The sequence below is a fragment of the Pundamilia nyererei genome, unplaced genomic scaffold (genome assembly GCF_000239375.1).
Source record: "Pundamilia nyererei isolate P.nyererei 1_Seehausen unplaced genomic scaffold, PunNye1.0 scaffold00074, whole genome shotgun sequence".
NCBI classification, from domain to species: Eukaryota; Metazoa; Chordata; class Actinopteri; order Cichliformes; family Cichlidae; genus Pundamilia; species Pundamilia nyererei.
The window spans coordinates 2,895,428-2,906,256 of record NW_005187475.1 but is presented as its reverse complement, the minus strand read 5'-3'; the positions used below and the strand labels follow the sequence as shown (position 1 = coordinate 2,906,256).

Sequence of the window (10,829 nt, the reverse complement as noted above, 5' to 3'; positions counted from 1 at the left end):
CTGTCTGAAATCTATAAGATAAAAATCAACTCTTGTATTTTGATTATTGAAATCTACTTTGAACATCACATGGTAGCATGACTCTGGAAATGATCTGGACAAAAATATCTTAAGCAATAGTTTTATCGCCTTATAAATGTAGTATCACACTTTCTTTCTTTCTTTCTTTTTTTTTTGAAAGACTGGGTATTAATTGCCTCACATTAGAGACCAAAGGTAGCAAGATAAAATGTCAACATACCGTATGAACAGACATTTGTAATAAACATTCTTTTTATGTAGTTTGCATTTGAAATAATTAATATTTGTGCTGATTTAATTATTCCACATTAGTCAGCCTAGCAGAATGTACTTTTACCAGGGTTTCCCCGAAATACCACGCCTATGTGCTATTCTGTATCAGAGCATGTTAATCGAGTTCTGCATAGTTAAAGCACACCATGTCCTGCTGAAAACAGCTTCTTCCGCCTCCATTTGAAACCTCCTGAGGTACATAACAACAGAAATCAGGGATAAGTGGTTGTTATATACGACCTTGCTTTCATAGAAAAGGTCTTTTTTCTCTCTTTCATTTAGTTTTATAAACTATGGTTACTTTTCTATTCCCCCATCCACCTGACAATGAATGCGTTTTTCTTCTGACAAACTGAGACCTTTTTTTTTAAAGCACAGGTCTCAGGAAAAACGTGAAACGGTTTCCTTCACTGCAGAACATCTTGCTCTCAGCCAGAGTGCAGCTAACACTCTGTGGGTAATTACTTTTGAAGGAGCTGAAATCACACAGGGTCCCGTGTGACCTGACATGAGTTAATGCAGTGCAAGAAGGAAAAAGTTCACCTTTTGAAACTTAATTACCAATCGTTACCACTTTGTCACTCCAAATTATGCAGAGAGAAATAGAAACATAAAAATGTCTCCTGTTGTCCTTTTTTGATTTAGTTGCAGTTTCTTTTTAGTAAGTTCCAGCTTGCAGGCTATTAGATGTAAATGATTGGGAGGATGTCTTATAAGGGTGGACCAACTGTTTTTTTTTTTTTTTTTCTTTTTATCCCTCTTTGAACCTGCTACAAGTGACATACAGCACGAATTTGTTATTGCTGATATAGATTTATTTCATTTGGCTATTTTTTATTTTATGCTTTAGCGGCACCTGCATCACTAATTTTGTCCTGTGTTCTGCCATCAAGTCTTTACAAGAAGGCACTGTCCTTTAAACAATTTTCATACTTTTTTCAAGAAATCCCCCAAAAATAAAAAGAAAAGAAAAGAAAAGAAAGAGCAAGTCTGGGGGCTGAAACTCCTTGAACTGTCACAGGGGAAGCCTTTTTGCAGTAAAATGGGGGTAAAAAGGGGTGTCCAGATGCAAATAATAACATTCAAATTGAACTTTCCCCCCCATTTTTTTTTGGACAAATTCATAAAGAGTTTGATTTTGATTTGAAGAAGTATTCTTGGTAGCGGATTCCTCGTCCTGCTGTGAGGCAGCTTCCAATCTAATGTGTAAAGACTTCCAGTTCACAGATAAGTTCATTGATGGCAAGTGTAAAACGGGCAGATTGAAAGTGACACATTTTCTTTCCTTTCGTACATCTGTCAGTTGGCTTAAATCTCAGTCCGAGAAGTACTTGCATTCCTTACATTGTTCAGTCGCAGTGTTTGTCTTGGATGGACGTCAGGAATAAGCAGCTGAGAAATCATTAATCTGTGCTATAGCAGATCAGTAAGATAAGTAAGCCTTCCTTCCTGTCAATGGGCAATTTAGTCTTCAAGCTAACCAGGTCTTTTCTTTGAGATCTATGGTGTGCCTGGTAAAAACTCATACCAGCACAACAAAAGGAAAGGGCTGCTTGTACCAGCGTTCAGGTTTCCAATCTTTATTTAAACCGAGTTAGACTTATGACAACACAGACTGTAGAATTCAAGTTTTTGTATGTGAACTGATAATATGACCATAATTCTACACTTTAACTCAAGATCAGAAAACCAAGTTGTGACCATATTTCACATTTGGTTGGATGCAGGATTGGTGACACCAAACCTTGGAGCTAACCTTTAAATGAATAAAATCTTCATTACATTTATTACAATGAGTGCGTATAAACAAAACTTGACTGGTTGGCAGAGATGCAGACTTATAGGAGTTGATAATTGTAGCTTCTACTGAGGGGTGCAGGTTAGTAGGCAAACTTAATCTCATTTTATTCTAAATCTTTAAACATCTTTCTTTCTCTCGACAGGTAATGCCACTGTGTTGTGGTGCACCTGCTGCACAAACGTCTTTAAAACGGTGACCAATCGATTCATCAAGAACCTGGCATGGTCTGGTATCTGTGCCGGCCTGGTGTGCATCCCCTTTGATGTGGCACTCGGAGCCAATCCTCGGTGCTGCTTGTGGCTTCACACGCTGGTGCTCTGCAAAGCTCTCAAGTTCCTCCACAAACTCTTCTGCTCTGTCACCGTTCTCAGCTTCAGCGCCATCGCATTGGACAGGTAAATGCAAAAACATGATACTTTTCAGTGTATACACAGAATTAAAGTAGATAGGTGGAGCATCATTTGTTTTCAGTCATCAAGTGTGGATTGTGCGTGAAATTACAAAACCCAAAGAGCACTCTATCCTTTCAGTAAAATGAGTGATGTGTTTATTTTTTCTCACTTCAGGTTTGTAGCCAGAATCACTGTGTTTAAATGATGCTTTTGAAAGACACTAACATGCACCTCCTACTCACCTCTCTGTATCTGGATGGACCGCTTGGGGCAAAAAAAGTGGGTCCTTTATATCCGCTCTCTGATCAGTTTGTCAATATGTTGCTTAGCATAGTCAACTCGCCTAATTCTCTTTCTTTAAACACCTGGAAATCCAACTCTGAAAGATTTTTTTAAAGCAGAAAAACATCTCTACACCTTCTTTTAACACCCTGTTAAGAGGAGGTGCAGGGTTGTGATTGGTGGAGCGTGTGTCCCAGGCCTCCCAGTACCACTTTGAATTTGCTGAATTTGTAAGTTTGCTCACTTACTACTAAATGAATAGTCTCTCATTTTATGGTAGTTTCTTTTTAATGGAGAAAAGAAAAACTACCAACCAAAAATCCAGAAAAAAACATTACACAAAGATTACAAATTGATTTTCATGTCACTGACTGAAATAAGTATTTCATCCTCTAGCAAAACGCGCCTTAGTACTTGGTGGAGAAACACTTTTTGCCAAGCACAGTGGTAAGACACTTCTGGTAGTTGGTCACCAGGTTGACCCTCATCTCAGAGGGGGTTTTGGCCCACTCCTCTTTACAGAAACTCTCCAACTCCTTTAGGTTTCTTGGCTGTCGCTTGACAACTCAAAGCTTCAGCGCTCTCCACAGATTTTTCTACAGGACTGAAGTCTGGACACTGGTTAGGACTCTCTATGACCTTAATGTGCTTCTTCTTTAGCCACTCCTTTGTTAACCTGGGGTTAATGTTTGTAATTATCACGCTAGAAGACCCATTCACAGCTCATCTTCAGTGTTCTGGCTGAGGGAAGAAAATTCTCATTCAAAATGACTGTACATAGCCCTGTCCATTGGCAGTGTCCTCGATGCAGTGAAGTCATCTTGTACCCTTAGCACCTCCGTTCTTCACTGTGGGGATGATAGGGTGGTTTGGGGCATCCTCAGCATTTCTCTGCATCCCAACACGGCGGCTCGAGCTGATGCCAAAGAGCTCGATTTTGGTTTCACCTGACCCCAGGACTTTCTTCCAAGCCTTCTCTGAATCCTTTACATTACAGCGTAGTGTGTTACCAATGATGTTCTTGGTCCAAAATGCCTTGAGATCATTAACATGCTCGTCCTGTGTAGCTCACCCCATGAGGCATGATCTGGCTCCAGATAGGGGATGATTGATGGTCATTATATTTCTTCTAGTTCCAAATAATCACACCAACAGTTCTCACCTTCTCATTAAGCTTCTTGCTGTTGGTCTCGTAGCCCATTCCAGTCTTGTGCAGGACTGCAATTGTGTCCCTGATGTCCTTTGACAGCTCGTTAGTGTTTCCCGTGGTGGTAGAGAGGTTGGAATAGAAGAAATTGATTCTCTGGACAGGTGTGGTTTGTACACATAAATTGAGATCAGGAGTATTTGTCATTGTTTGAATAATTGAACACAATCTGTCTGCCACATTAGCACACAGACTCTGACTTGCTCGGAGGGGATGAAGTACTTATTTCACTCACTGATATGCAAATCAATTTTGAACCTTTATGTAATTTACTTTTCTGCATTTTTGTAAATGAGCAAACCTATAAAATCAGCAGGTGATAACTTTAATTATTTCCCCACTTTATCTCAGCTGAAGTATTTGAAGCATATTATTTAACTAGTTTAATTTTATTTTCTTATGCTATACCCTTTAATTAACCTTTTGCTTTCATTAATTATTGCAAGTGGGTGCTGGTTATGTGTATAATATTTCCTAAAACTGTGCCTAAAGCTGACTATTTCCTGTTGTGCACTTTGTCCATAGTTGACCTTTCTCACAGAATGTTCCCAGCTGAGTCTCTCAACATTGTACAGAACTCATGTGTAAAAATGACTGTAGTTAGTCAGTGTCTCTAATGTTTGTATTTTCTCCACACCAGTGTTGTTTTTGCTTAAAAGAAAGTCCAGTAAGAAAATAGAAAATTGGCATAGAAAACAGTGGGCAGCCCAAGTACAGATGCACAGACTTATACGAAATATAAAAAATATACTTATACAAGTATTGAGAAAACCTAAAAGAGTTCCTTTTTCAGAATCGTATACATGACTTATTATTATATGATATTTATCGAATCATGTTTTTATCTCTTTGCATGTTGCAGCTTAAGATAACACAGCTTCTGTATGTAATGCAGAAAAAAATAGCAAATATCATAAATAGGCATGTTCAAAATGGAGCATAAAAGTGCACAGAAGCCACATTTTTATTAATTTATAATATTAAAATATACCATGGATAATATGGATGACTGCAGTAGTACGTGAATATCCTCTACCAACTTTATAGTGATTGCAGGGAGACTTTGTATTGTTGCAACCTCTTCCCAGCCCTCGTTTCACTGCTATAGAGATTATGTTGCCTCCATAGCAACTGGTACAGTCAGAATGATATCAAACCAATGAATTATTTATTCTCCAGGAGGGTAATCGAGGCTGTAGATATTCTGTACACAGGTTGGGACTGCAGTGTACATACACACGAACACACACAATCATACTGCAGCACAGACAAGATAGTCAAGGGACATCGTAGTAATGACTTTTTCATTTCGTTTATTCTCCTTATGAGTAAGGGAAAACAAAAGGATGTGAGGCAATCTGCATGCTATTATCTGCACTGCAGTTATCAAGAGATCACCCATATAATTTTAACCTCTGCAGAAGTTAATATACCATGGATAAATTAAAATTCTTTGATCTAAAAAGGGCTAAATGTTCATGATTGAATGTATCCAAAGTGGCCACTAAAAATGGCACAATTGGTTTTATTTTTAGATAACTGAGCTTTGTCCATTTCCTGTGGAATTTCCTGTTTTTCCTGTTTATAAAAATACCTCAAAATGGCTGTGACAAATAATAAGCCTATGTAATACAATAAATATGTGAAGAGGCTGCAGGATAAATTTAGTAACTACATAAAAAAAAACTCCCAGAAAACTGCACCTCTCACCTTTTTGTCTATTTGGAGCTTGTATAATGGATTCAATAATTTTATACCAGCACTACCTTTCTGCTAAAACCCCTTCAAGCTCATACGTCAGTATTTTTAACGTTTATTTTAAAATAATTTTCACATAAATCATCATAAGATGGATTTCTGTGAGCATTTTCAGTACGCCTGGACTCAGGTGACACTCTGGCTTAGGAAAAAGCTTTTTTTTCCACAGTGTTAACATCACCAAAACTATGCCTCTATTGATTTGCTGCAAGCTTTAGGATGTAAAAAATTCTCCACTGGGGAAAGCGCCCAATTTGAATGTTATCATACCATTTAATAACCATTATCAGCTGTTATCAGCCCTGTACCTATTGCTAATAGATGCTCTCCTCTACAATCAGGCTGAGAAGGCAGTTAGCTACTGTATTCAGTGATAAACAGAAGGAACCACAGATTACATAGGAGAGCTAAGTAGCAAGTATAGCTTAGTAACAAGTGCTTAGAGTTGTGAGTGGTTTATTTATTTTGTTGAGCCAGAAGTCACAACTTTTTGGACGAGAGATTGCTAAATTAGCAGCTAACGCTAGTTGGCTTTGTCAGCAAGCTAGCTCCAAATAACTCAAAAGAAATTGCTTGTAAGAAATGTTCTAACACGAGGAACCTCAAACATGTGAGGCACTTGTGTAAAGTGGAATAAAGCCTTCCTCACAGCCTCATATGTGGATTCTTGCTTCTATTTTAGCCCGAAAACAGATTACTCATTACTTCTTCCATTCAGCAAGGCAAGAAAGCCTTCTCTGAGTAAGCCTCTAGAAGGTGAAGTAGGAAACGCATAATGGACATTGAGTGGGTTTATCAAATATCAAATATCAAATACATGTTGTTAAGCATTGAATTACTTTGTCTTTCTGTCTGTAGATACTACTCAGTGTTGTACCCACTGGAGAGGAAAATCTCAGACGCAAGATCTCGAGATCTGGTCATCTATATCTGGGTCCATGCAACTGTGGTCAGCCTCCCCGTGTTTGCTGTGACCAATGTGACTGATGTGTACGTGACCTCATCCTGCTCAAATGACCCCGCCCGCTCGCTGAGTCACATGGTGTATGTGTTGATCTACAACATCACCACAGTGATCCTCCCCCTGGCTCTGGTCTTCCTTCTCATGCTTCTGATCCGCAGAGCACTAAGTGCCAGCCAGAAGAAGAAGGTGATCATCGCAGCTCTGCGAACTCCCCAGAACAGCATCTCTATCCCATACGTGTCCCAGAGGGAAGCCGAACTTCATGTAACTCTTCTGGCTGTGGTACTGGCTTTCTCAGCTTGCAGCGCGCCCTATGGGGCCTTAGTATTTTACCGCACTATTTTGGCAGATGCTAAAGAGCTGCCTGTCTCACTGTATCTCACAGCCCTCTGGCTTCCTAAGGTATCCTTGCTCACCAACCCACTTTTGTTTCTGACTGTTAACCGCTCAGCGCGTCACAGCTGTCTGGACCTGCTGGCCAGGATTCACAGACGTTACAGCCGCCGTAACGTGGTTAGCACTGGAGGTCTGGCTTCTTTAGGAGCAGATGGCGTGATTGGGGAGCCAGTAGGACTGGAGACTGCTGGTCGATCTGGAAGCCAGCTTCTAGAGATGTTTAACATTGGCCAACAGCAGATTTTCAGACCGTCTGAAGAAGAAGAGGAGGAGGATGGGGAGAATGATGTGGAGATCCCATCTCAAGGATCAGGAGAAGGCTCAGGGCCCAAAGATGACCAGAAAGGTGGGTCAAGAATGGGAAGCCTCAGAGGTGAAGTGATTAATAAAAAGGACTCTCTGCAGGGCACAGGAGGAGGGCTGGTTATCACCAAGGAGGTCCCTCCTTCAGTTATAGCCCTCCGGGCCTCTCCAGTCCATACATGCGCTTATGCCTCTTCATCACAAGTGGCACCTGCTACACCTACAGAAGCAGAGGACTCCCCACAGTTTGGTTTTGGACCTTTTGAGCTGCCACCTCAGTGGTTACCTGAGACCAGGAATAGCAAGAAGAGGCTACTGCCACCGCTGGGTAACACGCCTGAGGAGCTGATCCAGACCAAAGTGCCAAAGCAGAAGCCAGAACGCAGGATCAGCAGGAACAACAAGGTCAGCACAATTCCCACCGTGGATCCATGAACTGTACTGTTGGCCTCTGATCTACAACACTGGAAAAATCAGAACTCCTTTGGGAGAAGACAATGATGTCTGCATGGTTTCTTCTGGTTCTTTCTTCTGATTTGCAGTTGTAGCTCTTGTAGAAGTTCAGGTTCGACATTTTACTGCATAAAAGCAGGTTCCCTGAAGCACTGTATTTCCATTTGTGAATCAATTTGATATCAATATAATATTTCTAGTCTGACAAATATGTCCATTCCATCCAATTTCACAGCTCTTCGAGAGGTCCAGTTTTATAATTAAGGACTTCCACAATGACTCCATGATGAAGGAAAATAGATACCTTCATAAATCTTTCTTTTTATTGGAGGTGACATCAGTAGTCAAACAACACTGTACAAATCCAATTATCTTGAGGGATGCACTGATAATGGATAATATATTTCCACAGCAAATAATCAAGCAACCATTATGGACCTGCTAACAAAACAGTTTTTAAAAATAGTTCTAATCTGATTGCACTGTGTATATGAACACATCTTAGTGTTGGTCTTTTCACTTAACCCATTGTGGGACTTTTCTTTTCTATGTTTGATTTACAGAAATGTTTTGGGTATTGTCTGCTGCCTTTGTTTTTTGTCAAATTCCACTTTCTGAACATTTCTAGTAATGTCTTAGATGTTGTTGTGATTTTCACTTTCGATGTCGATGGTTTTCATAAGATTAAAACACTGACGTAGCGTATGCAAATACATGTTTACAATGTGAAACAATCCGAGTTCAACTGTGTGTTCAGTCTTGGTTTCTGGAAGTGCATGACATATACTGAAATCTGCAGGTTCATGCACACTGGGGATCTTTTAGCGACCTTACATCAATCTTAATGATTTCTCACAGATTTCCTGAAAGTCAGTTGCTCAATTAAAATGTTGTATAATAAGTAGGAGCAGAGATACCAAGTGCACATTTTATATCATCTGACGCTCTGTAAAACATGTTTCCTTTTAAATATCTCTGATTGACACTTCTGGCTCTGTCTCCTTTGTGATGCAGAATTCATCAGTAAAAGCTTTGACCTGCACCTTTGGCTGAGGTAAACAGAGCTGGGCTACACTTCAAATATTTGTCAAGCCGTAACTCCCTTCGGGGCTACCCACAATTCCTTGTTATGTCCACAGAGGAGCTGAATCTATGCTGCATCCTACCCATGCTGTTATCAGGCGAATCGTTCACTCATGCTTGACTTGAAATAATATCCACCGGTGCTACTTAAAAGCAAGAGAGAGATGAGTAATAGCTTTATTCAAATACACTGGATGCAGCAGTGACTTTTTGAGCGGTCAGGCTGTGTGTGGTAGTTGCTGTATTAGATTTAGTGGATAAACCGAGCAGAAAATGTTATTCAGTGTTGCACAAAGGAGAAGATTATTGATTGTTTCCTAGAATATTGACTTGTATTTCCCACCCAAATTGATTCAAGGCTTATTCAAAGACCCTAACCTGATTCTCTTGCAATGATCAAGGGTTTGACAACAGAAATATTGTAACTGTAAAAAGAGAAGTCACACTAAGGTTTAAAGTCTGCTTCCTAAACGAATACAGTAGTTCTTGACCTTGGGAAGGTCTTACCATCACAGATTGGTTAAGATGCCATTCTGAAGCTTTTGATCAGTGCCAGTAATGAATTTTTAGTTTAAGCTCTTAGGCTAACATGGCCCTAAAGAAGAAAGACAAAAAGAAAAACAGAGTTATGTAAATTCATGTCAAATATTAAATTATAAAACAAAACCCACAGAAAACCTCTTACAGAGTTAAATCAGTGTTAGTTTCCCTGTGCCTTGAGGCAAGTCCATGTGTGCACTGCATTTCGTAACTTGTAGAGTACACTGCGTAAGTCTTGAGTCAGCCCCTCCCTTTTTTATATTTTGCTAAGAAAATAGGAAATGGGTGCAGTGATTTATTGAAACATTTGCAAACATAAATGGAAATATGGTATGTAAGGCAAAAACAGAGTTTGCACAAATATAACAAGCTTGAAAATCAATATTTTACAGCACCACCTTTTATTCTTCAACACCACTGACTGAAATGCAGCCCTAAACCATGACAGCACCTCCATCATTTATTACAGATGGCTGTAGACACTCAGTGTTGTACCTCTTGACCTCCTGTGTACAATGATTTGTACCAAAAAATTTTAATCCACCACTTCATAAGATCTGTTGTCACTGTGCAGTTCTTGTGAAATTTGGTATATATCAACTTTTTCTCCCCGTATCTCTTCCTTCCTGACTTCTTGACAGCCACCCTTCCACTGAGACCATTTCTTCTGTTGAGGCTTCAGTGAACAGTAGATGGATAAGCTGAAATGCAGATGAATCTCTCATGTTCAGTGTCAGGTCTTTGCTGCCTGCTGGGCATCACTTTCAGATACTATTAATCCACTGCAGATACCTTAGGCACTTGTAACTTCTTCTTTTGTTTTCCACTTATTACATTTCATTACTTTTATTAAGGATATGCTACACACCAAGTTGAAAGATGCCACACTTTTGGCTAATAACTTTTTGTGATTCACCTTGTTAGTACAAAACCTCCCCAAACTATTAATCAAATACTGTTAAGTTCACCCAAAGAATTAGGAAAAAATATCTTTTTATTTAATCGAAATTAATTAATTAATTTACTTATTAATTTGCAGCTAGTTTCTGGTAACTAAGTGCCTAAAAATAAAACTTAAAATAGCTCATTTACTCAGTGTTAAGTGGACAAAAGAACAAAACAAACACAGAAAAAGAAACATTCTTTGGTCAATTTTCTGGAAAATTAGCAGGTCCCAGGACTGGACTGAAAGTGAAAAGCAGCCTGGAGAACTATTGTACAAGACCATTTAAGAAAATTATGATAACATCTGGCTCGAGACCTTTGCACGATATTGGACAACTGCACAAAAATTTATAAAGTGACTATTTACTGTTTGAGTACTGTGTATCGATACATAGAGAGGTAATTTCTGCT

General features: G+C 39.3%; 1 protein-coding gene across 1 annotated transcript in view; it reads left to right on the top strand.

Moving 5' to 3' along the window:
* gpr176 (G protein-coupled receptor 176) overlaps positions 1-8,835 on the top strand; it is a 14,004-nt gene extending 5,169 nt beyond the window's left edge. The window contains exons 2-3 of the mRNA XM_005737299.1: positions 2,238-2,490; positions 6,593-8,835. Of these exons, the coding sequence (XP_005737356.1) occupies positions 2,238-2,490; positions 6,593-7,832 (1,493 nt within the window). The 3' untranslated portion in view covers positions 7,833-8,835. The remainder of the gene's footprint in view (positions 1-2,237; positions 2,491-6,592) is intronic.
* Positions 8,836-10,829: the final 1,994 nt, after the last annotated feature.